Source organism: Telmatherina bonti, assembly GCF_933228915.1.
Source record: "Telmatherina bonti genome assembly, chromosome: 8".
In the NCBI taxonomy this organism is placed as follows: Eukaryota; Metazoa; Chordata; class Actinopteri; order Atheriniformes; family Telmatherinidae; genus Telmatherina; species Telmatherina bonti.
The window spans coordinates 11,862,753-11,890,001 of record NC_136626.1 but is presented as its reverse complement, the minus strand read 5'-3'; the positions used below and the strand labels follow the sequence as shown (position 1 = coordinate 11,890,001).

The 27,249-nt window shown below is 39.6% G+C and overlaps 1 protein-coding gene across 1 annotated transcript in view; it reads right to left on the bottom strand.

The window, feature by feature from the left end:
* Positions 1 to 4,554: 4,554 nt before the first annotated feature.
* The window catches only part of abca7 (ATP-binding cassette, sub-family A (ABC1), member 7), a gene marked incomplete at both ends in the record, with an annotated part of 36,173 nt that continues 13,478 nt past the window's right edge, over positions 4,555 to 27,249 (bottom strand). The window contains 29 exons of the mRNA XM_079245199.1: positions 4,555 to 4,995; positions 6,610 to 6,859; positions 7,720 to 7,812; positions 8,022 to 8,125; positions 8,256 to 8,390; positions 8,682 to 8,823; positions 9,044 to 9,150; positions 9,303 to 9,365; positions 10,315 to 10,441; positions 10,585 to 10,714; positions 11,113 to 11,236; positions 11,379 to 11,523; positions 11,659 to 11,774; positions 12,018 to 12,195; positions 17,784 to 17,953; positions 18,036 to 18,110; positions 18,213 to 18,318; positions 18,456 to 18,488; positions 19,108 to 19,202; positions 19,474 to 19,666; positions 20,336 to 20,443; positions 20,568 to 20,692; positions 20,836 to 20,981; positions 21,406 to 21,532; positions 23,611 to 23,813; positions 23,916 to 23,973; positions 24,803 to 25,047; positions 25,793 to 25,930; positions 26,029 to 26,168. Coding sequence (XP_079101325.1) covers positions 4,555 to 4,995; positions 6,610 to 6,859; positions 7,720 to 7,812; positions 8,022 to 8,125; positions 8,256 to 8,390; positions 8,682 to 8,823; positions 9,044 to 9,150; positions 9,303 to 9,365; positions 10,315 to 10,441; positions 10,585 to 10,714; positions 11,113 to 11,236; positions 11,379 to 11,523; positions 11,659 to 11,774; positions 12,018 to 12,195; positions 17,784 to 17,953; positions 18,036 to 18,110; positions 18,213 to 18,318; positions 18,456 to 18,488; positions 19,108 to 19,202; positions 19,474 to 19,666; positions 20,336 to 20,443; positions 20,568 to 20,692; positions 20,836 to 20,981; positions 21,406 to 21,532; positions 23,611 to 23,813; positions 23,916 to 23,973; positions 24,803 to 25,047; positions 25,793 to 25,930; positions 26,029 to 26,168 — 4,117 coding nt within the window. The remainder of the gene's footprint in view (positions 4,996 to 6,609; positions 6,860 to 7,719; positions 7,813 to 8,021; positions 8,126 to 8,255; positions 8,391 to 8,681; positions 8,824 to 9,043; positions 9,151 to 9,302; positions 9,366 to 10,314; positions 10,442 to 10,584; positions 10,715 to 11,112; positions 11,237 to 11,378; positions 11,524 to 11,658; positions 11,775 to 12,017; positions 12,196 to 17,783; positions 17,954 to 18,035; positions 18,111 to 18,212; positions 18,319 to 18,455; positions 18,489 to 19,107; positions 19,203 to 19,473; positions 19,667 to 20,335; positions 20,444 to 20,567; positions 20,693 to 20,835; positions 20,982 to 21,405; positions 21,533 to 23,610; positions 23,814 to 23,915; positions 23,974 to 24,802; positions 25,048 to 25,792; positions 25,931 to 26,028; positions 26,169 to 27,249) is intronic.

The window sequence follows — 27,249 nt, the reverse complement described above, 5'->3', positions numbered from 1 at the left end:
AGGTTATGTAAGTGCATCACCGCGGTAAACCGAATCCATCAAAATCCCAATAACAAGAAAATGAACTCATTATCTCCTGATAACAATTTAAAAAGCAATAGTAGTCTCGGATGGCTGCATGGACCCTAATTAAAAAAAGACTCCTTATCTTCTTATTATGTGATAGTTTTACTGTAAAAATGTGAAAAGTATTAAGTTATGATGTGATATGTTGCAAAAAATGTGGAATATAAACCATATTTGTCTTTTAATGAGCAAACATTGGATACAGTATAGCAGAGAAATGTCCAGTTCACCAAATGGGATTAGGTTATACTGGGGAGCTTGTAATGGTGCAGCTTAGAGGACACCGTGATAAACCAGACAGGACTCTGTCTTTGTATTGGAAACTTAATTCTTCCAGTCCCAGCGGTCCATATAGCCTATGTATATGATTTTAATTTTTTCCAGAAGATAGTCAGGTAATAGTCATACCAATGGCACAAAAGGAGAACACGGATCAGGACACACTGTGCATCTTCTGACTATGCAGGCAGGTGATGTGTTGCTCATAACTGCCCCATATTCATATGTGTACCATAAATCCGAGTAGAAAAAATTCATCCTTGACAAAAAGAAATAAATGTTTCTGATTTACAAGAATACTTTCCATACAATATGTTTTGTTCTAGGTTTCCCCATCTGCATACAATATTTTGTGTTTCGTGTTCAAAATAAAACTTGTTATAATGTGATTATTTGATAATTTTACAATAAAATATTACATTATTATGTGATGATTGTGTCATTTTACAATGAAACTGTCACGATATAAAGTTTTACTTTTCTTCAATAGTTGTACACTTACGTATGATTGCTCTCGGCTTCCATACTATATAATTTACTACTGTCGAGTCGTTATCGAGTTCGTCTCTCTGTGTGTGGCCCTGCGATGGACTGGCGAGCTGTCCAGGGTGTACCCTGCCTGTCGCCCAAAGCTGGCTGGGATAGGCTCCAGCTTCCCTGCGACCCTGAATTGGAATAAGCGGTTCGGAAAATGAATGAATGGATGAATGAGTCGTTATCGAACGTACAGCGTGGGCATCTTTTCTAATAGACAAGCTTTGATGCAAAACAGTTTTTGGGAAGTAAAATAGCTACAGCTTCACAATGAAGCTCCCGTTGTACCATTTCATAAAAAACAAACAAAAAAAACAAGTAGTAGTCTGAGTAGTTTTGGCCGAGTCCCTATTCTTGTGGGTTTTTTTTTTCCACCCATAAAGGGTCAGTGGAGTTTTGTGTGCATGTTGCCATAACAACAGGTTTAACAAACCTGATACTGTCAATCCTTTACAAAGTTTTCTTCTTTTTTTTTTTACCACTGCAGAGCAGCAGATCAGAAGGTGAGGAGGAAATTAAAAAAAAACTCTTTAAAGACATTTGGGTTACATAAAAATAGTTTTAATTAATAATGGAAAAAGAAAAGAAGACAATAGAACAACAACCTGAGCCAGATGTGTCTCCACTGATTGTGGTGAAGAAATTAATTCCAGAGATGAAGACAGTGAAACCAAATCCAAGGATTAAAACCACTGAGCTGAACAGGAGACCTATCACAGACAAGGCTACCACATGTGACACATCAGGGATCATAATGAAGCTTTATGTCAACTTGATGCCTGTTTTGGCTTCAGCCAAGGAACCTGCAAAGGACGACGAGAACGAGGAAGACAACAGCTGCAAGAGCCAAAAGGAAACAAAAAACTGCTGCAAAAATGATCGTTTTTTGGGCAAATCAGTGTAAGTTTTCACTCAGGGTTAGCTTCACTGACAACAGAAACAAAACAACTACAGAATTCTCTGTCTGCGCTGACTCTTGAAAATCCACCAAAACCAACAGTGTGATGGTCTGAAGATCCAGAGGAACCCCAAACTTCTGCTTCCCATTAGTTTATACCAGCAGGAAAACACAGAAACACCACCTATACAAACTCCACAACCAGAAACTGCTGTGTCCAGGAGGTGTAAAGCCAGTTATTCTCTGCAACACACACACACATACACATTAAGATGCCGTCAGTGATGTTTGAGCCTTTGGCTGGTTTGCCTCCACTAACAGCAGCACATCTTCCAAGACAAAAGGATGGGGCATTATGAGGAAATTCTAAACACATAAAGGCAAAATTCCCAGCCCAAACTTTGGAAAACACTTCTTAACTTTATTACAACTGTAAAAAGTTCGTTTTAAGCCATTTTCGGCTTTAGCAGAGTAAACAGTTCCGAATAAAGACACTTTGCATAAAAAGTAAAGGAATTTGTGTGATGTTGATTGGTGTTCGGGGGGGGGGGGTATTGCAGGGATTTTGAGGCAGTGCCACAGATTTTACTCGTTACATAGAAATAGAACCCTTATAAATTATAGCTCAGAGTAAAAAGTACTAGTCAGTTTCATCTTCCTCATGTTTTCCTGTCTGGTTTTGGCAGCCTGCTGCAGGCAAACACAAACAAACTGAAGATGAAGAGGAGTAGTGATGAACCTGATCACCTCCTTGTGGCTACTTATCCAGGACCTTTCAGGCAGTGGAGGCAGTAAGTCAGGATGCAGAAGAGGGATGTAGACATATACCCCCTAAATCATTTGAGATGGGAGCTACAGATGATTAATTATCTTTTACTTACTTACTTAGATTACATGACCTGATGTGGAAACTGCATGCAAACACGCCAACTGGCTAAAGTTACAGAATTTGCTTAGTAAAACAGGTCATTTATTGCTGGTATGTCTTGTAAATGTAGAAATAATCAAGACAGTGAAAAAAAAAACCAAAAACCTGGATAAATTAGACTGGATTAAACAGAGGTGCAATATTTTCCCTCAAGAAAGGTTAAGGGGTGTTTATTAAGTACAAAGACTTTTGTATAAAGATGTTTAAACAGCATAAGCGTCCAAGTTTGGAGACGTAAATGTGACATTGTGAAGAAAAGCAACAAATTATTTAATTTTTTTCTTCTTTTTCCTCCAAGTGCAGAAGAAAGAACATGAGAAAATGGGTCTGTAGGAGAATGAATGGACAGATGAGCCTCAGTTCACTTTTATCTCAACCCAGATCCCCACTCATCCCAACTTCCACCATGCTGAGGTGATGAGCCAAACATCAACAAACCAGACACACATCTGTGTTTTAAAAAGGATGCTTGAAATCAAATACATTTTATTTTCATTCATAAGATATTCAGTACAGTTTTTATTGTCTATGTCATCACATTTTCAGGATATGATGAACAACTTACAGCAGATGCACAGTTAATGTTCAAGTAGAAGAGTACATTCAGTAGAACAAACTTTCATTGCAAAATGACGACAGGTTTTTTGCATAATTTTGACACATTTAAATGTTTTTCTCTTTAATATAATCGTGTTTTCAGGTGTGCCTGAAACAAACACTGAGAGTAAAACTGTTAAGGGCAAACTTTAATCTTCTGATTATCCTGTGAACTATTTGTAATCACTTCAAATTTTGGAATGAAAGTCTCTTGATACTTTTTAGTAGTTTCATGCCTACATTTACTATAGTAACAATCTTTTAAGTATGTAACGGTGCATCACAGTGCAGTAACAGCCCGCTTTGGACAGTTTTCATTCGGTCGTGTCATTTGTTTTACAGAAACCTTAATTTAAAAAAACAGTTGTTCAACAAAAACTATGTATTTCTATCTGGTGTCTTTGATTGTGGAGTGTTATTTCTTTTGATTTTTTGGCATAATATCTTTTACAGTTATGTTGCACAGCTTTTCCAGCAGGTTTATATTTTCACAAAGAATTAAGATTTACATCGCGTTCAATAAAATTCAGGATTGATTTGTGATTTTAAAAAATGTGACTTATGTAGGGAGAAGAAATAAAAAGCCACTTTATAAATAAAATAAATAAAGCAACTAATTCTTGTTGTTACAAATTTAAGGGATGACAGCTACAAACCTCAGAAATAAATAAATAAAAAAAAAAGCTGATAAACAAGACAAAATGAATGCTGGATTTATAAAAGAACAATGTAACAGCATAGAGGTAATAAATACTGTATATAATCATGTTACAGCCCCTCAAATATCTTCTGTATACATTTATAAAATAATCTTTATGACATGTAACAAGCTATGGTTTGAGTGTTTGCAGCATTTTCTTTGATAAAGTGCTCTCTGGAAGAGGTCAGCGGATTTAATCCTGAGGAACACGACTCACTGATTCCCTCTGCGCTCTGCATAGTCTGCGTTTAGGATAAATACACCGTTTCCTTGGGAAAATGAGGGATCTGACCAGACTGATGATGCCACCCACATAAGGGGTATAAAGCTACAGATGTGTGAGGAAGTGAACAAGGCACCACAGCTGTTAAGAGGCAGGACCTTTTTTTTTTTTTTTTTTTTTCTTTAACCAAACTTTAGTCCGTTTTTTTTCTAATGTTCACTTTTGTTTCAGGTCGCTGCAAACACTGCAGCAGTCGAAGAAGCATTCAGGAAGGAAGCGATAAAAAGCTTCGATCCGTCTTTGGTCCGCTCGCGACGCACCAGTACAGTTCACACTGAGCTGGCCTGTGAGTTGGTGCTGACGATGAAGAGTGAAGAGGGATCTTTGCTGGAGCTCTCTGCTCTGTGTTTGGACTTGTGAGATTGACTGGTTTCCCTCCGAACGGCACCGTTTCCGCTGTTGGACCCGCTGCTGCACGCCTCCCCAGCCTGTGGTAACGTGCTCATAGCGATCCCGCTGCTTCTTTCTCTGTTAGATTTCTGCTTGCTCACTTTCGCCTTTTTCGATTTACCTGCTTTTGGATTGCCTTCGGGTGATTTGGCAGGCAGCTGAGGAGACTTCTTCTGTGGAGGAGGTGTGACTGGCAGCTGTGGTTGGATAGTGGGAGGATTAATCCGAGTGGGCGGGTTTAGTTGCGCAGCGCCGTTGCTGACGACAATGTCTGAAAGACCGTCGTCATCCGTCTGCTCCTTTGCAAAACTAACAAACACCTACAGAAAAAAGCAGAACAATGAATCAATCCTTTATTGGAAATGATCATTTGTAATCAGCGTGGCAAGACCATTACCAGTGATCCCAACTAATTTGTTGGTAAATCTTTCCATGCATGGTAACCTACACAGTTCAGAATGTAGGAGGAATATGTGGCTGGATGTAACTGCAATTAGACTGAATTACAACATAATTCTCAAGAATTTGACAGATTAAGATCTGAATAAAATCCCTCAGTGACATAAAATCGTTAAATATTATTAACTTGGGTATTTTAGTTTCATTATATCACCTTAATTATTAATTGTCTTGATTGAAACCTCAGCTGATTTTAGTACGGCAAGGTTTTCTGTATCTCTGCTTGAAAGCATGTATCTAATGTTATTTAAAATATAAGGATTGAGTGCTCAGTTAAAATAAAAATGTGTGGAAAAGATAAAAACTGAGACAATAATGCGAGTAGTAACATTGTGATGACGACAATGTCCAAAGCTTTGAACGTCACATGCCCCCAAAACCTTGGTATTATTTTCCCATTGCTTTTTCAACATGGTTTAACCCTTTAAAGCCCAGTCTTAGAACAACTGGACAGAAAAGTCTGAAGTCTTTATTTGGCTCTTTAACAGAATCTGAAAACAATGTTGACAATATTTTTGGTATTTATTACAACATGATAGATCAAAATTATTGTAGCATAATCTTTCTGGTGCTTTCTGGTGTCCACCAGGGGGCAAGAGACCAGTATCATATGGCGTACAACAGTGTTTCAAGTCAAGTTTCGACCATAAAGTGATGCAAAATGTTTCATAAACTACATGTAGAAAATATGATACGTTTGGCTTTATTGGATAAACAGAACTTTGAATTTTCCCTCGGGGTGAATAAAGTATCTTTGATTTGATTGATTTGAAATTACAGCTCTGAACTGCAGGAAGATGAGTTCAGCACCAGGAGGACTTCTTCTACTGAGCCATGCTGCTGTAAGAAATAAAAACTGTGCTCTGACATTACATTACTGAAATAAAGCAAGACCTTCCCTGAAAGATGCATCTGCTGGATGACAACCTGTTGCTTCACGACCTGTGTGAATCACTCAGCAGATGCAGCCTGGCTCTGATCCAGGATTCTCTAATGGTTTAAGCGTGACATGTGTGCATCTTCTTCTGGGTTAGTCTTCCCACTTGCAGCACTTCTAATCATCTGGTTTGGCAGTCTATCTCCTTTTAACTTCATCTCACTTGTCGCCAGATGGTTATTTGCACCAGTCATGAAACCTCCCATGTTTGGCTAATTCTGTCTTTTGAAATCTACTTACCTGGTTTTCCCTCAGTGTTAATCCCCGCTCTCTGCAAGCCTCTTCTGCTTTCTCGCAGTTTTATTTTCTCTGTATTCTATTTTTATGATCTTTTGTTTTAAGGAGCACTAACTTTATAGGAAAAAAAAGGTTGTAGAATCAAATATTTTTTGTTTTATATATAATTTTGCTACCATCTAAAAAGCAGTCAGAAGGTTTAAAAAAAAAAAAAAAAAAAAAAAAAAAAACGTGCTACAGACTTCTGCCAAGTCTAGAAATATTTACCGGAACAATTTCATCTCAGTTCAACAATCCTCACCTGGTCCAGCGTGGTCTGTGAGACTGAAAAGTCCACAATTCCCAGCTCTTCGTGATTGTTGGCCAGCACATCAAAGACGTCGGCCAGGCAGCAGGCGTGTGAGGGCAGCTGGTACTGCAATAAGTTGTGGTGTCGCTCCCTAAGCTCGATGCCAGCAAAATACTGCCTCATGTAGTCGCTGACAGGACACGAGTCAGGGTCGGGTTTGGTGTCTGCGAGACGGAGGATGATGGTGTATCCGTCACCGAACCTAAAACACGCAAAAGGTAAACAATGCAGAATTCAAGATTAGAAAACAAATTACGTTTACAGTCATGAATGTAACACATCAAATGTATGAGCTCCGCCCCTTTAAAACTCGCAAACATTTGAAATCTAATCATATTATTAGATTTAAGCCATAGACTGAATGTAAAAGATGGACGTAGCCTCCATGACATCACCCATAGGTTTCTAAAGAGCTGAATTGAAGCTCGGTGGGCAGTTCCTACCATCGCCATCTTGGCAGGGGCGTGCGTGTCGTCCGGCCCGGAAAATACAAATATGGGCAAAGAAGGTGGAGCTGAGAGGGGGGTGTGAGCGTCATGGTGGAGGATTGACATTAAGCGAACTCTGAGCTTTCTGTAGCTAAGAGCTAACCAAGCTAACCCCAAGATAACGGGAGCTAACCAGCTAACAGAGGTAAGCGGGCTAAAGCTAAGTCACGTTGTTAACCGGCTAAAAACCGCGGGGGTTCTACGTTGTTCTTACTGGAAGCGGGAGCTCGGGTACCTGTCAATCAAATGGACACGCCCCTAAATATGCCAAATTTCAAAATTAAATTACTTTTAAAAAAAAATCACTCCCCCCACAGTTGTCATGAAGGTAAAGTTGACCTATTAAACCTAAAATGGATTTTTGAACCAGGCTGTAAACATGTTTATTTCTGCTGTGAAGTTGGTCTTTTTAACATGGGACTCCATGGGGATTTGCTCTGTATTGCAGCCTCTAGTGGATGAAGGGGGAACTGCAGTTTTATGCACTTCTGTAGACCATCGGCTTCGCTTTTAACCGCCGAAGGCTCCGTCCATCTTTCATGTAGGGTCGATGATATAAACGCTTTATGGTTACCTGTTCTTCAGGTGCTGCACAGATCCAAGACACTGAAACCTGCCGTTGACCATGATGGCCATCCTGTTGCAGAGCGCCTCACACTCCTCCATACTGTCATACAGACAAATCAATACAGTCAATACCACTGCCATTACTGCAAATACCCATTGAGCTGTAAATATCAGGTTTCAGTCCACTGAAAAATAAGGGAGTTTTGTCTTTTCATGGTTATTCCAATCTTGGATGAGATTACACCAATTATCTTGGGTATGCACATAGATATTCTGTTAAACAATGTGCATGTTTGTTTATTATCCCACCTGTGGGAAGTGAGAACCACAACTTTGCCCTCTTTGGTGACACTGCGAATGCAGTTCCACAAAAACCTTTTGGCTTTTGGGTCCATCCCAGTGGTCGGCTCATCCTGAAAGTAGATGAAAAAAATAAAACATTAATATCACAAAGAATAAGAAGAAAGTTCAGTAAATACACTTTCTGTTTATAGGAAAGTCATTTCTATGAAGGTTCGTCCTCTTTAGCCATTTAGTCCTCACCAGGAATATAACTGGGGGAACCCCGATGAGGGAGATGGCTGTGGAGAGTTTCCTTTTGTTGCCCCCACTGTAGCCTCCAGCCTCCAGCTCTGAATACTGAGTCAGCCCAAGCTTCTTCACCCCCCACTGCGCCACCTGCAGAACCACAGAGCAACTTTACAACGACACATTAAAAGACAGCAGAAACAAGGAAACGGAACAAAACGTTTTATAAGCCAAAGCCAGATTTGATCAAATACACATTAAAATGTTTGTTTGACAAAAATCAACTCACAAAACTGGACTTTCACAGTCGGATAATGTGGTTGGAGGTGTTCCAGTTAATGGCCACGTTGAACTACAACCATATTAGACACGACTGTGCAACACTAAACAAGCTACGTCCGTCAAACTTCCAGCTAAACAGAGATGACATTAACCAGTTACCTTGGTAACAGACTCCTCTGGGACCCCCCGCAGGCGGGCGTACATCTCCAGATGTTCACGGCCTGTCAGCAGGTCGCTGATGGCGTCAAACTGCGGACAGTAACCCATCAGCTGGTGGACTTTTTCCATCTCTGTCTGCACACTGAGAACAGCAGAAATAGTCAGTTGAGTAGATAAAATGTCTGGTTTTTATTCATTCATTTTCCATATGGCTTAGTCCAATTCAGAGGCACAGGAAAGCTGGAGCCTCCCAGCAGCTAGCAGGCGAGAGGCAGGGTACACCCTGGACAAGTCGCCAGTAAATCCCAGTAATAAAACCTCTGCAGGGGTTAAATCTGTGCAGCTATGAAGATGTTTTGTACCTGTGATGGTGGAGGAAAGCCTCTCCATGTGTGATGGGTGTATCTCCAGTCAACATGCGAAATGTGGACGTCTTCCCTGCTCCATTCACACCAAGAAGGCCAAAACACTGGAGGGAGAATGTGTAGAAACTCCACATTATAAATACTGTATGTTCAAAGCACTAAATAAGTTGGGAAGTCAACTATGTGACGATAAAAGGTTATTTTTTTAACAGGTGAACTGTGTGCTATATGTAATCTGTGGTGTGTTATATCCTACCTCACCGCGGGGAATCCCGAGGCAAAGACGATCCACCGCTGGTTTTCTGCCTGATTTATAAACCTGAACAACAAAATGTTTTTTTTATATTTATAAACAACTGGGGAACAGCTTACCATTACTCATTTGACAGTGTCCCTCACTGTCCATTTTTAAAACTCATTAAAGACTCATTTATACGCATTGGCTTTTAACCCACCTGAGAATTGAAATTCTTTTCTTCTATTTGCTTTTATTTGTTTTTATTTGTATTTATTTGCTTTTATTTTTTGTATTTAGTTTTTTATTTAATTTCTGACTTTATTTCCTTATATTTTATGCAGGGCTGTGATGATATGCTTTTGTCCCGGTTCGATTCAATTCTGATTTTTTTGGTGCCAATTTGATTTAAATTGTGATTCTCACAGTTTTTAGATTTAGCTGATTTTTATTTGATTAAAAACAAAAAAAAAGTACAACACTTTTCTTTGGTCATCATTTTTCTTGATTTCAATTAGAAAAAAACAACACAGTAGCCAGACCATCATTCTGCTGCTATAATGCCCAAAAAGACAAGTAAAAAGATCAATAAAAACAATGAAAATGACAAAAAAAATTCGTAATGGATTATTTCTATTTATTTGATCAACTTTTTGTTAAAAAAAAAAACAAAAAAAACCAAAACAAACTATTTTAAAAAATTGTGAAGCAAAAAATCCTGATATGCGATTTTTCCCTCTCTTAACTTTATGTGTTTTTTGCTGCAATCTGACATACTGTACAGCACCTTTTGTAGCAATAGTTAGTAATAAAAGGGCTTTACAAATAAACTGACTTGATTTTGATTTGGTTTTTGAGGTTTAAAAGCAGTGGTCAAAATGGCCACTGGCAGCTGCTCTAGTAGTTACAGAATAGTGTTAGTAAAAGTCAGATGAATGAAGACATTTAGGCCACGGTGACACTACGCAGGTAGAAAAATAAAAAAAACTATTTCAACTTTCATCTGCTCCCCACTTTGTTTAGTTGTTTGTACCTTGCTCAGGTCTATCATGGTGAGGATGTCTGACTGGGCTTTGTTGCTTTTGACCCTCTCCCGCTCCCTGGCCACATCCCCATCTTCTGGACCAAGAGGAGGCAGCTGAGGACTCGTCGACCACGGACTAGAGAGACAGACATCATCTAATCTGTTATGGGCTATTTTTTTACACAGGAATATATTTATATTACATAGTTTCAGGAATATCCTTTGATTGATCATGGTGAAACACAATATCTGGTTGGGAATGGTTTTAGTGAACATTACCTGAAGTAAAGAAAGAACCTGTACTGGAGGAGTAAGGTGAAGATGAAGAAGACGGCACCTTCAACGGCCATTGCGAACAGATTCTTTCCCACAAAGTCCCACTGAAGAGGGTCTGGATTCTGTTTAGCGCCTGTAAGATCATCAGTCATACACATCTTTCACAAACATCTATATTACATAGATCTTTTTTATGTTTCTAAACATGTGTGTGTGTGTGTGGACATATTTGGATAATGACAGTTTTTGTCTGATGAGTTGTAGTTACATGATGAATGGGGTTAATGTGCACACTGTCAGTTTTGATTTAATGGGTTAGGGATAGATGAGTTTTATCGTTCAGCTATCCATTAGTAATGTCTCAGCTTTTTATGGTTTTTGCAGCATGCATGTTAATTAAGTGTAACTCTAATAGGTTAGTAAGTAGCTAAGATAAATGGTGTGTATTATGTGACACACTGACATAGAAGGCTACGCAGAGAAAAATCAGATAATAGACATGTGTCATACTGGATGCAGATCTGCTCCTACCCAGCCTCTGGAAGGCGTCCGCTATGGCCTGGTTTTTTGCCATGTCAATCAGTCCTCTTCCCAAGCAGAAATGAGGGAAAATTAAAAACACCTTCTTTAAGATGTCGTTGACGTCTTTCAGGTGCTGAAAAGACAAAATCATCCACAATCACTTATTTCACCCTCAATGAAAAATCAATTGTTATCAGAACGCACAGGATTATTTCTGAAGCTTGACTGGTGAAGCTGGAATTATAATCATGTTGGCAGTATCCAGCTTATTTTACCTCGTCTACAAACAGCTCCAAGACGAAGGTGGCAATGCTGCCATTGATCCCGATGAAAAGGTTGATGGAGGTCAGCACCACATAAGCTGTGCTTGGAACGGTGAAAACAAAAGATGCTGGGTACATCAGAGGAGTTATTGACCACCTAGCAAACAGTGAAGCAGAAAAATGATCGATCTTGAAACAAATCATAACATTTAGTCTTGTTTAGATTTACTGACTTATGATGTTAAAGAGGTGACAGTGATGATAAATATCAGTGAAGTCTACTGAAGCATACCCATAGAACAAGAGGAGCAGGATGAGAGCAGGCAGGTTGGTCTCAGAGACGTATGCCTTCTGCTGGAAGCTGATGAAGATCAGCACCACCATGGTGGCTGGGACAGCGTAGTTAAACTGAGAAAGAGAGACAACACAATGTTTAATCTGACACAGTTTTCTTTAAATCTTAAATATGTAATGCATTAAGCTGAGATGTTGCATCATTGCTACAGAACAGGCCTGACAGGGCTCATCTGCAGCGCTGTCAGGCTCATCAAGTCCTCAAATTGTTGAGGTTCCTTAGCAGTAAGTATATTTTTGTACATTTATAGTCTGCTACTGTAAAATCTGGTAATGTGACTGACAGTCAACACTGACCATGTCCCAGGAGAAGTTGGCCAGCCAATAGAGGATTGGTTTGACCCCACTGACAAACTGCAGATGCTTAGCTTTGCTGGCACGTTCCTCGATCAAAAAAAGGGTGAAGCTGGCTGGGACAAAGGACATGGCGAAGATCACACAGATGGACAGCAGAACGTCCACCGATGTGGTCATCCTGAAAGGAAAGGAAGGATAAGAAAAATACATCAACATTCATAAATGACATTTTCCAGAAAAGTTTGGAGACTTTTCTAAACTGCAAAAAGACCTGAATCTATAATTTAATCAATTAAAATGTTGATTTAGTTGGTGTAAGATGAGTTTATCTGGACTGGATATAAAAACTGAGGGATCCACTAAAGACTTAGTCTTTCCAAAGATGTGTGGGTCAATAACATGTGCCAGACAGAAAATCATTAAACAGTTAAACATAATACATTTCTCAGCACTAAATTACAATAAAGTTTGGTCTTTTGATCTTTCATAATATTGTGTAGTGATCAACGCAGTGACATTGGGTTGGGGGAACCCTGGAAAACAACGTTCGGTGAGGGCCCAGAAATGCAACCTGAAGCTACATTATGTAAAGAAAAAGTTGCATAACAACACTGCTACGGCTCTGCTGGCATGAGTCTGAGCTAAAGAGAAAGACTGGTGGACACGCCGAGTTACGTCTCAGATCACAAACTAACAGCTAAAACCTTGTATGCAGTAAGAATGACCTGCAATTACATGAAGGAATTAAACAGCATAATTAAAAGGAACTACGGTCCTGTGAAGGACTGGCGATCCAACAGGCTTCTGATCCAGCTGGAACAGGCTTCTTATTTAGGTCTTTTTAACATTATGAACTGGATCAGTAAAGACACTTTAATATCTTCCACTGCATCCATTGCATTAAATAAAGCAGATAATGAATGAATAAGTAGCAGATTCCATTTAGTTGATTTAACCCTTTAACTATCAAACTAACAAAAAGGCCAGAAAGTTTATCTGTGTTTTCTGTTTGTTTTGGACAAGAATAAACAGAAAAAGTGTTTTTTAGCAAATGACTGAGATGTTAAAAAGAAGAAAATAATAAAAATGTAACAACAGTGAAAAGGATGAAATTTGAAACAGTAGTGTTATAACAAACAGTTTGTGTTTTACACACTCAAACCAGTTGGTAGAGACGCTCTGGCAGGTTTATTTTCGCAATATTTATAAAAAAATTCAACAAGAACTGCAACTTTACCTCAACCAAATGGTACAGCAGGAGCGTAAAGGGTTAAGAAAATTCCCAATTTTTATGGAAAAAGGGATTGCAAACATTATTGCACCATGTACAACAGTATTTGTGATTATTTTTCTGTGCTCCAGATAATTTTTCTCCCTTTTCAAGTTTGTTTTTCAACCTGTGAGACCATAACTACATTCCATTACAGATAAAATAAAAAAGTGGGATTTACCTCAGACTTATGAAGTCTCATTCTACATCAAACCACACTGTGATCAGCCTTTTTAATGCTCATTCTACGTCAAACCACACTGTGATCAGCCTTTTTAATGCTCATTCTACGTCAAACCACACTGTGATCAGCCTTTTTAATGCTCATTCTACGTCAAACCACACTGTGATCAGCCTTTTTAATGCTCATTCTACGTCAAACCTCACTGTGATCAGCCTTTTTAAGTCTCATTCTACATCAAACCTCACTGTGATCAGCCTTTTTATGTCTCATTCTACGTCAAACCTCACTGTGATCAGCCTTTTTAAGTCTCATTCTACATCAAACCTCACTGTGATCAGCCTTTTTAAGTCTCATTCTACATCAAACCTCACTGTGATCAGCCTTTTTAAGTCTCATTCTACGTCAAACCACACTGTGATCAGCCTTTTTAAGTCTCATTCTACGTCAAACCACACTGTGATCAGCCTTTTTAAGTCTCATTCTACATCAAACCTCACTGTGATCAGCCTTTTTAAGTCTCATTCTACATCAAACCACACTGTGATCAGCCTTTTTAAGTCTCATTCTACGTCAAACCACACTGTGATCAGCCTTTTTAAGTCTCATTCTACATCAAACCTCACTGTGATCAGCCTTTTTAAGTCTCATTCTACATCAAACCTCACTGTGATCAGCCTTTTTAAGTCTCATTCTACGTCAAACCTCACTGTGATCAGCCTTTTTAAGTCTCATTCTACATCAAACCACACTGTGATCAGCCTTTTTAAGTCTCATTCTACGTCAAACCTCACTGTGATCAGCCTTTTTAAGTCTCATTCTACGTCAAACCTCACTGTGATCAGCCTTTTTAAGTCTCATTCTACATCAAACCACACTGTGATCAGCCTTTTTAAGTCTCATTCTACATCAAACCTCACTGTGATCAGCCTTTTTAATGCTCATTCTACGTCAAACCACACTGTGATCAGCCTTTTTAATGCTCATTCTACGTCAAACCTCACTGTGATCAGCCTTTTTAAGTCTCATTCTACATCAAACCTCACTGTGATCAGCCTTTTTAAGTCTCATTCTACATCAAACCACACTGTGATCAGCCTTTTTAAGTCTCATTCTACATCAAACCTCACTGTGATCAGCCTTTTTAAGTCTCATTCTACATCAAACCACACTGTGATCAGCCTTTTTAAGTCTCATTCTACATCAAACCACACTGTGATCAGCCTTTTTAAGTCTCATTCTACATCAAACCTCACTGTGATCAGCCTTTTTAAGTCTCATTCTACATCAAACCTCACTGTGATCAGCCTTTTTAAGTCTCATTCTACGTCAAACCACACTGTGATCAGCCTTTTTAAGTCTCATTCTACGTCAAACCACACTGTGATCAGCCTTTTTAAGTCTCATTCTACATCAAACCTCACTGTGATCAGCCTTTTTAAGTCTCATTCTACGTCAAACCACACTGTGATCAGCCTTTTTAAGTCTCATTCTACATCAAACCACACTGTGATCAGCCTTTTTAAGTCTCATTCTACATCAAACCTCACTGTGATCAGCCTTTTTAATGCTCATTCTACGTCAAACCACACTGTGATCAGCCTTTTTAATGCTCATTCTACGTCAAACCTCACTGTGATCAGCCTTTTTAAGTCTCATTCTACGTCAAACCTCACTGTGATCAGCCTTTTTAAGTCTCATTCTACATCAAACCACACTGTGATCAGCCTTTTTAAGTCTCATTCTACATCAAACCACACTGTGATCAGCCTTTTTAAGTCTCATTCTACATCAAACCTCACTGTGATCAGCCTTTTTAAGTCTCATTCTACATCAAACCACACTGTGATCAGCCTTTTTAAGTCTCATTCTACATCAAACCACACTGTGATCAGCCTTTTTAAGTCTCATTCTACATCAAACCTCACTGTGATCAGCCTTTTTAAGTCTCATTCTACATCAAACCTCACTGTGATCAGCCTTTTTAAGTCTCATTCTACGTCAAACCACACTGTGATCAGCCTTTTTAAGTCTCATTCTACATCAAACCTCACTGTGATCAGCCTTTTTAAGTCTCATTCTACATCAAACCTCACTGTGATCAGCCTTTTTAAGTCTCATTCTACATCAAACCTCACTGTGATCAGCCTTTTTAAGTCTCATTCTACGTCAAACCACACTGTGATCAGCCTTTTTAAGTCTCATTCTACATCAAACCTCACTGTGATCAGCCTTTTTAAGTCTCATTCTACATCAAACCTCACTGTGATCAGCCTTTTTAAGTCTCATTCTACGTCAAACCACACTGTGATCAGCCTTTTTAAGTCTCATTCTACATCAAACCACACTGTGATCAGCCTTTTTAAGTCTCATTCTACATCAAACCACACTGTGATCAGCCTTTTTAAGTCTCATTCTACATCAAACCTCACTGTGATCAGCCTTTTTATGTCTCATTCTACATCAAACCTCACTGTGATCAGCCTTTTTATGTCTCATTCTACGTCAAACCTCACTGTGATCAGCCTTTTTAAGTCTCATTCTACATCAAACCACACTGTGATCAGCCTTTTTAAGTCTCATTCTACGTCAAACCTCACTGTGATCAGCCTTTTTAAGTCTCATTCTACATCAAACCACACTGTGATCAGCCTTTTTAAGTCTCATTCTACATCAAACCACACTGTGATCAGCCTTTTTAAGTCTCATTCTACGTCAAACCTCACTGTGATCAGCCTTTTTAAGTCTCATTCTACATCAACCTCACTGTGATCAGCCTTTTTAAGTCTCATTCTACATCAAACCACACTGTGATCAGCCTTTTTAAGTCTCATTCTACATCAAACCTCACTGTGATCAGCCTTTTTAAGTCTCATTCTACGTCAAACCTCACTGTGATCAGCCTTTTTAATGCTCATTCTACGTCAAACCTCACTGTGATCAGCCTTTTTAAGTCTCATTCTACGTCAAACCTCACTGTGATCAGCCTTTTTAAGTCTCATTCTACATCAAACCACACTGTGATCAGCCTTTTTATGTCTCATTCTACGTCAAACCTCACTGTGATCAGCCTTTTTAAGTCTCATTCTACATCAAACCACACTGTGATCAGCCTTTTTAAGTCTCATTCTACATCAAACCACACTGTGATCAGCCTTTTTAAGTCTCATTCTACATCAAACCACACTGTGATCAGCCTTTTTAAGTCTCATTCTACATCAAACCTCACTGTGATCAGCCTTTTTAAGTCTCATTCTACATCAAACCACACTGTGATCAGCCTTTTTAAGTCTCATTGTACATCAAACCACACTGTGATCAGCCTTTTTAAGTCTCATTCTACATCAAACCACACTGTGATCAGCCTTTTTAAGTCTCATTCTACATCAAACCACACTGTGATCAGCCTTTTTAAGTCTCATTCTACATCAAACCTCACTGTGATCAGCCTTTTTAAGTCTCATTCTACATCAAACCTCACTGTGATCAGCCTTTTTAAGTCTCATTCTACATCAAACCACACTGTGATCAGCCTTTTTAAGTCTCATTCTACATCAACCTCACTGTGATCAGCCTTTTTAAGTCTCATTCTACATCAAACCTCACTGTGATCAGCCTTTTTAAGTCTCATTCTACGTCAAACCACACTGTGATCAGCCTTTTTAAGTCTCATTGTACATCAAACCACACTGTGATCAGCCTTTTTAAGTCTCATTCTACATCAAACCACACTGTGATCAGCCTTTTTAAGTCTCATTCTACATCAAACCTCACTGTGATCAGCCTTTTTAAGTCTCATTCTACATCAAACCACACTGTGATCAGCCTTTTTAAGTCTCATTCTACATCAAACCACACTGTGATCAGCCTTTTTAAGTCTCATTGTACATCAAACCACACTGTGATCAGCCTTTTTAAGTCTCATTCTACATCAAACCACACTGTGATCAGCCTTTTTAAGTCTCATTCTACATCAACCTCACTGTGATCAGCCTTTTTAAGTCTCATTCTACATCAAACCTCACTGTGATCAGCCTTTTTAAGTCTCATTCTACGTCAAACCACACTATGATCAGCCTTTTTATGTCTCATTCTACATCAAACCACGCTGTGATCAGCCTTTTTATGTCTCATTCTACATCAAACCACGCTGTGATCAGCCTTTTTAAGTCTCATTCTACGTCAAACCACACTATGATCAGCCTTTTTATGTCTCATTCTACGTCAAACCACACTGACAAAACTGAGACTGACTCAACTGGGTTAAGGACAGGCACAAAAAAACGAAATCATCAAGCAACAGTAGTGAACTAACATGGCCATTTCCGTGAGCTGCTGCTTGGTGAGGTTTAGAGGATGATTGTAAGCAGTGATGCCGTGTCTCATCCTCTCTGGACCTGGCGGCAAGTTCGCCCTCAGGATCCCGTTATTCATCACGTTGACAAACGACACCATGGAGTGCCAGCCTTTGTTGTTGTACCACACCTAGGTTCAGACAAAGATGGAAAACAATGTTTATCTGTTGGAAGCAGCATCCAGTCAGATAAAACACTACAACTTTATGTACCTTGACATTGTTCTGACTGTGCAGTCCGTCCAGAAAATCTGGAAGTCGGTTTAGCAGATAATCCAGTGAACTGTTCTGTGATAAACCACAAGACATTTATTTGTGATGATATTAAGAATAAAACACACAAAAGCTATTAGTTAAGAGTTTCTGAGCACCCTTGAAAGCTCTGTTTACCTGTTGGACTTGGTAATGATTCCTGATTGACATGACTGAATCTTGGAGATGCTGGACATTAGAAACACTCTGAGTGGCGCTGCCCCCCAGAGAGAAACCTCCATATCTGCAACACAGCACATGGAAAAGGCAGAGTTAACATTACACAGCAGTAAGAGAAGGTTTTACGCATTGTGATCATTTGTCATAAAAATAAAAATAAACTCTGATAATTTTAATCTTAAGTGAAAGTTATCAACTTACCTAAATTCATTCACCCACTTCTTTGTTTTTAGACTAAGGAGAAAATTCAAAGGTTTAGGTTCATTTTAATTAATGATGGAAACATATTTAGTGATAGTGATATTTAGTTATATAAACTGTTGAAACATCAAAATGTTTACATGCTAAAACAAATATATTTATCTACACATAAACATCTTTGTTTGTTTAAAAAACTGCAAGTTAAAGTGAACTACTACACTTCACATTTCCAAGGAGTGTTATAAATCTACAGAAAAATACTGATCTGGATGCAAGCAGCTGCTTTAAATCAGAATGTGGGAACGTATGTGAGACCATCGTGAGACATCTTGGTTGTTTATAAAGGTACCTGAGCAGCGCTGCATTACATGGTAACAAAGCAACCTGTCCCTGATTAGATGAGCAAATGAGACCGACCATGAACAGCTAATGCTGGCATGTCCAGGTCCGGTCACAATCCTGCAGGTTTTCCATGTGTCCTTGTTCCAACACACCTGACTCAAACCTATTCGTCATTGTGCAGAATTTCATTGGATGTTGGATCCATTTAATGGAAGCCAGGTGTGCTGGAACAGGGATACATGGAAAACCTGCAGAACAGCGGCCCTTGAGGACCAACTTTAGACACCCCTGAATTAAGGTAATGAAGTACCTTTTCTTGAGGATTTGAGGGTAGGTCTTCACCAGGTAATCAGAGATGTTATAGCTTGTTAGATTTTGAAGGACGTCTCCAGTTAGCCTCCTGATCTGAAAAAAGGACCAATTTAAATGGTTAATCTAAAAACAACAGGAGTCAGTTCTGTGCTGACACAACATACAGCATATTTCACCGTGTGTCCTCACACAAATCATTTCAGAAAATTCTCACAAGGTTTCAAATTAAGAGATAATTTTTCGATAAACTTAAAGTCAGATGGGGATATTTTCAGTCCAAATCTGGTCATCAAACAATTTTCAGACCATTTAACAGTGAATTCTTAAAAAACAATACATAGGTAGGATCTGTCAACCCACTGACCTGTGGAGGTGGAAGTCCTCCAGCACCCTCTGGGCAGTCAGGCAGCATCCGGCGGACTTTGTCCGTGCTGCACTGACATTCAGGTGAAGGTCTTTCTTTGCTCCAGTTGCCTCTGCTGAACATCTTCCAGGTGGAGAAAGACATCTGTGGCCTCATGAAGAGACCACTCCGCTCTCCTTCGCACTGAGGACTCCTGCAGGTAGAACAACATTGTTCTAATAAACTCTTAAAGAAATGTTTTACATGTGAAGAAAGACCGTCATATAATATGTGCAGATTCTCCCAAATGCACAACTTTGATAACAGAGGATGTAAGTTCTCATTAATGCCACAGAAGATGAGAGTAAATGAAAATGCATGTCTGGTCATTCAGTGTGTCTTACAGGGTTTTCTGAGCACTGCATCCAAGATGGATTACGTAACTTTCTGACCTTAAAACGCTGCGTTTTGGACTTGTTTGATGACACAGTGAAATCTATCAAGTGCATTTCTGGAGCCACTTCTACCCAGCAGCATCCTGAGGCTGAGAAACTGCACTATACTACTTTTACATCTGGGATGGATACGTAACGTTGCAGCAGAGTTTCGCTTCAAGCTAGAAAACGGATATAAATGCATCGACTGTTTTAAACGCGCACAGTGACTGATTCAGCTAAAAAGGAAGATTAAAGGGACAAAAAAAGTTACTGTAAGATTGAGAGCTAACAGGTCAGGTAGGATGCAAGATGGATGCAAATTAGCCGTTGATGGGGAAAAGCAAAAGTTCTGTAGTGTGTTTTTAAAAATCTTGATGCCTCTTTTTTTGTTAATGCCTATTTCTGTAATAATGAGTGTAGACTTGCGTTTACAGAAATTATCTTACGTGCTGTTCTCCTCTTCATCTTTTTCCATGCATTTGGTACCAAAACCTGGCCGGTCCAGCAGAGCTTCTAGCAGGTTCTCCATGGCTGGGTTCCCAGGAGTATCCATGCTATAAAGAAACCACAGAGGCAGTCATTTATAGCTAGATATCTCTGATTGGTGATGACAGAGTGGACATGTAGAATATAAAACTCTTCCTCTGACTCAGTGCCCCAACTTAAGCAAGGTCTCACCTGAAGAAGGTGTACTGCTCTCCATACATCCAGGGCTGCAACTGAAGTGCAGGGTACTTCCCAAACGGAGGAACGATGAGGCTGAAGATTAGGGCGATCAGGACGAACAAAGCAGGCAGGACAATCTTTAACAGAGATAAAGCTTCAGCTTGAGAAATCAAATAAATCTTTATCAGTCTATGAGCATAATCTAATCATGATTTCTGTCAGGATGAAAAAAAAACCAAACTTTAAGTGCAAGTCTCTGCTGGGAACCTATTTGTCTAACCTGAGCGAGCAATCCCCGACGGCTCCGACGAGCATAAAGCCAGCGTTTGATGAAGAGAGCTCTCAGCTGCTGAAATGTCAACCACCAGCCTGTCAAAGGTGTCCCACCTCGACCATTTTCACTCAGCAGGTCTGTCTCTTGTGGTTCTGCAGGGAAAAAAAACATTTTGTTGACTTAGTGACAGATAAATATGTAGATATAAACATGGACTCCTTTTACATGGGACAGAGAACTATGAGCTGGAACACACACTATAATAATTTATTTAAAAGGCTACTAAAACTTTAAGTCCTTATCAGAGAAATTTTAGGGGATTATGTCTGTATTGTTACAGCTTTAATGCTTTTTTCAGGCGCTTTGATAAAAGGTAGTTCTGTTACAAATGAAGCACTTTCTGTTCATCGTTATGATTTTTTAGAAAGTGGTGAACGGAAGGTACCTCGTTTACGAAGTCTTTTCCTTCCTGGCAGCATTATGGAAACAAACAGTTGTAACGGGAGTACATAATACATAGACTGTACATGATAAATGACTTGTAAACATGTAAGTTCAGGTTAAGCGTGCACACACCAGTGTTTGGTTCTTCAGCAGGTTGTTCCACATTGCTCCGAGCTGATGGCTGCTGGCTCTGGGGGGATTCTGCCTGCAGCTGTGGTTCAGTGTCCACGCCTGTTTCCTCTGCCACACGCAGAAAGATCTAGAAATAACCAGGCTGGTCATTATAAAAGAAGATTTTGAAAAATAAAAAAAACAATTCTTTGAAGAAGGGTGAAAAGGAAAAATCCTTTCTGAAGGACACAAGCTTTTTGTCGTAACTGAAAAGTTGCAGACAACAGGTGGCAGTAAGAAGCTACAACGAGCTTCACACAGAGGTCAGAAGAGCAGAGTGAGTGGCTAATTAACACAAAGTGAACCCGTTAAGCCCATTACGACAATGGCTGCTCCACAAATATCCTGCTTTTGTAACAAATCCTGATTGTATACACTCACACCCACACACAAACTGAAGAAAGGAACTTCCTATTATGACAGAGCTCAGCTGAAGGTTCAGTGACGCCAGCTCGGTCAGAAATCACCCTCCTCTTTATCATTTACTCCTTATGTAATAAATATTAAATTATTTTCATAGTTATAAACACATTTATATGTTTAGTCTTTAGTAAAAAAGAATCAAAGACTTCATGACATTTAGTGCACTGGGCAGACAGCAGAAGCAATGGTGCAGACAATTCCACATAGCAATGATGACAGGAAGATGTGCTTCTCCACAGCAGTCGGTTACAACAAAGACGATGATGAGATGGACAGTAATCCCAATGTAATGCCTCCTAAGTAAGTTACAGATTGCTTATTTTGTAGAGATGAAGAACAATGAGGAGATTTCTGTTACATCATCTGTTAAGTCAGATTTGTGGCCAAGCATGATCCGTCTACTGCTTAAAAGGTTCCTGCATCATTACAGCAAGCCGTGCACAACCAGGACGCAGAAAGCAGAAAGCAGAAAGCAGAAAGCAGAAAGCAGAAAGCAGAAAGGAGAGAACAGTGCACAGCTTGGTTTGTTTGGCAGAACTGAGCTCTTCACTAAAGATAACAGGAAAGGGACTTTGCTCGTTAAGAAAATGGGGATAAATAATGAGCTCTGGCTGAATCCTGCACATTTTATATATATATGGTAATATGCCCTGTACTTTTTCTAAAGACAAATGAAGAAACTCATATTCAAACAGTTTATATACATAACTAAATAAATACTATATAAATACTGCTTAAAACTTTACAAAACTTTATTTAGTGACAATAATCAACTAAACATATATATTCAGAGACTCTGAGACCTCACCACTGCGTCTGATGATGAATGATTTATATTGTCTTTTGCAGCAGGTGTTATTTCTGTTAAATCTTTTTGTGAATATCACATCATATGAAGCCCAGCGTAACAAACAATAACAATCCAAATGTTTTGATACAGATATTGTCAAATGGAGAAGAAAAAAACTAGCATTCAAAACCAGGTAAAACCATCAGAAATATTGCCAGTTATTATCCTCCTCAAGTCTCAAAACTATGAGAAAGGTGTTTTATGATTGAGTAACTTATTACAGAGTCAACAACAACTGACAGGCTATGTTTAAAAAAAGCATCTATATTAGTTGTCTGAGCCTGATGTGTTTCAAAAGTGTCACGATGTGTGGCGATGAGGACCTAAATGCAGGCAGGAGAGGCAGAGGAAGCGCAGATCACGTTAGTTTCATCAACTGAACGAAGAGCAACAAACACACACAACGAACCAGCAATGAAAACTGAAAACCAGGAAGTATATATACACACAGAAAACATAACAAAACACAGGTGGATTCATTTAACTGAAACCAGGTGAAATAATTCACGGGAAGAGGAAGCTAAACCAAATAAGGGGGAAAAAACTACAAGACAGGAAACCAGAGCGAAGACAAAACCCACATCATGACAAAGTACCTCCCTGTAAGCTCTGTTCATTTACTGCAGGTGTTCATTTTTTTATTTTATTCCTCGATTCAATGTGAAATCACCCAAACTTTAATAAATCAGCTCAAACATTTTTATGGTTTTATAATACCTCCACTTGAAACATTTAACTCCTGTCCTTGTTTAATTTTAGGGACATTTTAGTTGCACACTTTCTCGTCTTTAAGTCTTTTTTATGGCAGTACATGCCGGTAGCATCTGAATCTACATTAACTAGTAATTTTACGCTGCTTCTTGTTTTGTTAGCTGCCAGTGACTTTGACTCACCTCCTCCAGTGTGCTGTCCGACAGGCCGTAGCTGCTGATGCCCAGCTCGGGAAGCTTCTGGTCTAGTTTAGACAGGAAGACAGCCAGGCTGCTGTCCTTGGCAGCTGTCTGTGGCAGGTTGATCACTGCTTCACGTTTGGACTCCTCTACCAATCTTGCTCCAGGAATGTGTTGCTGTACCAGGGAGATCAAAGCTGCCAGGCCTGGCATGGAAAGGATGAGTGGGACATTAAACTGGTTCTTTATGAAAATGTAAATACGTTAAACACCTTTTATTCAGTTCTCCTGTGCAGTTTTACACTTACATGAGCTGCTCTCCTCACTTCCAAGTCCAGTATCTTCACTTAGGGAAGACTCACTGTCCTGAAACAGAGCGCTGCTGTTAATATCCTGAAGAACAAGTTCACTTAAAGAACTAACAATATGAGGCAAGCTTAACAAACTACAGAAGTGTAGAGCTAGCATTCTAATAAAAAAAGTTTGGGCCTTATCACGTCATAACGTGATAAGTTTATTATAAAAACGTGAAATATAGCATGTATCTGAAAACGTGAACTTGCTAATTTTCGACTTTAGATGAGGAAATTGTATGCGTGGTGGATAGATTTTCACAAATGGCTCATTTACAGGACTTGATAAGAGTTTTTCTTTGTACTTAGGTTGAGACATTGTGAAACTTTAGTGCTTTGGAACACTTTGGGTGACATTGTAATACGTATGCGTACTTTAACGTATGCGTACTTTAAGGACAGTTTTAAAAGGCATGGGTCTGTACAGAAGGAAGAATGAGACCGGGTCTGATCCCCATGACGTGGCATAATTTCTGATTGCAACTTGAGCGGCACGAGAATCGTTATGAATACAAATTGCATCATTTTAGCTGGATTCAAGTGTCATCCATCCATCCCTCCTCTACCGCTTATCCGGGGTCGGGTCGCGGAGGCAGCAGCCTAAGCAGGGAAGCCCAGACTTCCTACTCCCCAGCCACATTTGCCAACTCTGCAGGGGGATCCCAAGGCCTTCCCAGGCCAGATGAAAGATTTAATCCCTCCAGTGTTCAAGTGGTTTCACGTTTTTACAATAAACTTTCACGTTATGACGTAATACGGCCCAAAAGATGACAGCTCTACGCTTCCGTAACAAACCTAAGGTGCTAAGATTTTACTAATACTGTGCAAAACTGCAAGCCAACCTTGACGAGAGGAGGCAGCTTGTTGGTGCTGGTGCTGGTACTGGTGCAGATACTAGAGTTACTGGGAGTTCTCGTGTGCATTTCTTCTTTCTTCACAACAGTCAGGTAGTAGCCAGATCCGAGCCGAGATTTCAGAAAGAGTGGTGATCCGCAGCAGCACAACTTCCCATTGGAGATGATTGCGATGCGGTCACCTAACAGCTCCGCCTCGTCCATGTAGTGAGTAGACAGGATGATGGTCCGGTCTGATGGCACAAACACACACAGATCCACACATTTTGACCAATAATTTCATATTTGTCTGGTGTCATTCAGTTGTATACAGAGTTACAGAACTCTCTTAAGCCTACTCCATTAAAACAAGTAATACTAAAAAGCTACAAGGGTCTTGTAGCTCCACAACAGCAACATGACTTTCAATTTACATCAGATTGTATTTTCCAGCAGCTTTCTGGCTTGTGACTGTTTAAAACGATGCTACCAAACAAAGCCGCATGCGGCTCACTGACTCTTGACTTGCGGCTTGTGAAGCAGCCACTGGCTTTCTAAAAATGCTACTTAAACAAGTCATAATGATCCTAAACGGTGCAGTTCTCTCCACAAACAAGAGCTGCAGGCTGCTTATAAAAACGTTGCCATCTGAACGGCCATATCTAACCCTGTCAGAGTTGCCAGTTTTGGTTGATTTCAGCTGCACCGAACTCCGCCAAAGAGCTCTGTATATATATTAAAAAAGAAACACCCACATTCTGGAGGCATTATTGTATTTTCACCATATACTGTTGCATAAAAATGTCATTACTATGTGCAATATTTAGGATAACGATTCCTTGCTAAAAAGCTGAATGATACGCATTTGGCAACATAGCAGGATACGTCGTGTGGGAACGCTTTTTTGGGGGGGTGGCGGCTCTCCTCTTGTCTTAGTGTATTGATTGTGGATCACTTTTCTTTCACTCAGAGAACATAAAATTTGTTGTTTAAAGGTACCTTTCCGGTATTTCAGCAGCAGATCCCAGATGCCTCTGCGGGAGTAAGGGTCAACACCAGCTGTGGGTTCATCCAGGACAACCACCTTTGACCCTCCAACAAATGCGATCGCCACGGAAAGCTTCCTTTGCATGCCACCTGAAAGAAACAGAAATGCTTTTTTTTAAGTTTGAAAAAACAAAACAAAACAAAAAAAACATTGTTTCCATTTTTGCAAGCTAAACTAATAACATTACCAGAGAGGTTTTTGGTCTGATCATGCCGCTTGTGCAGCAGGCCAACATCCTCCAGCAAAATTTCAAGTTCAGCTTTAACGTCTTCTTCAGACAAACCCTTGAGACACCCATAGAACCACACATGCTCCTCCACTGTCAGCCTGATCAAGACAGAAAACAGAGAAAACATGAGAATCTGTATCAGAGTCACATCAGGATAGTCTGCTGGTAACATTATTTCAGACAGAGACTACATTCATGCTGCACTTCTGAAGCAAATCGGACCTTTTAAAAAATGTGTCTCACTCTCCACCAGAGGTGAGAAAATATGGGGGTGCATCAGATCTTAGTGGGCTGGTTGATTCTACCACATTTTCCCCGTGAGCTTTCGCTCTCCTGCAGAGCGGTCTAATATCCCACACACGTATGTTTACGATGCGAGTAAAGAATGTACGCTGATCCCATAATGCACTTTGTTTTGTAGTCCACTTCCTGTATTTGGCCTGCTTGAAACGGACTGAGTCCACTTCTTTGATCTGAAGCAGAATTTGGTTCCACATTCACATTTCCCCCCAAAACAAATCAGATTTTTTTGAGCAAACAAACTTGGATTTGAAAAAAAAAAAAGGTTTGTGTGAATCTTCCCTAAATTCAACTCTCCCCGTAAATGCAACTCTGACTTCATGCTATCTTAATTATTTATCACAGTTTTACGATTAAGCAACATTTTATACCCCATAATCACTGATAAAAACATGTTTTAATAGAGTTACAAAACTTATTGGAAATCTAAATCTAAACTCTTACATTTACAAATGCATCCTTGGAAATCAGTAAGGAGCCCCTGAGATAACAAAAGTTTTTTTTATCTTCTTGTTTAAGTCTATACAAGATTTCTAAACCCAGATTCCAGCTTTTATCCCATTCTTCCTGGCAGACGGAAAACTGTCAGACTGGATAGGAAGAATGTCTAAGATGCACTAAACAATGTCAGAAACTAATCTTTAAGCATTGTCCTTACTAGACGCTCCTCCTCCAGGGCGTGATGCAGCATGAAACACCTCTCTGGTTTAGCGTGTGTGTGCACTCTTTGTGTGAATTTCTTTGCATTTGGCTGCATTAATCCTGTCCATCTCCTCACCTTAATAAAGCCACCGACCATCCTGTTTTACTCTAGGATGGTGTTAACATGATGATGAGAAGCTGTTAGTTTTCTCGTTACTTGTGTTTTATGTAAAAGTC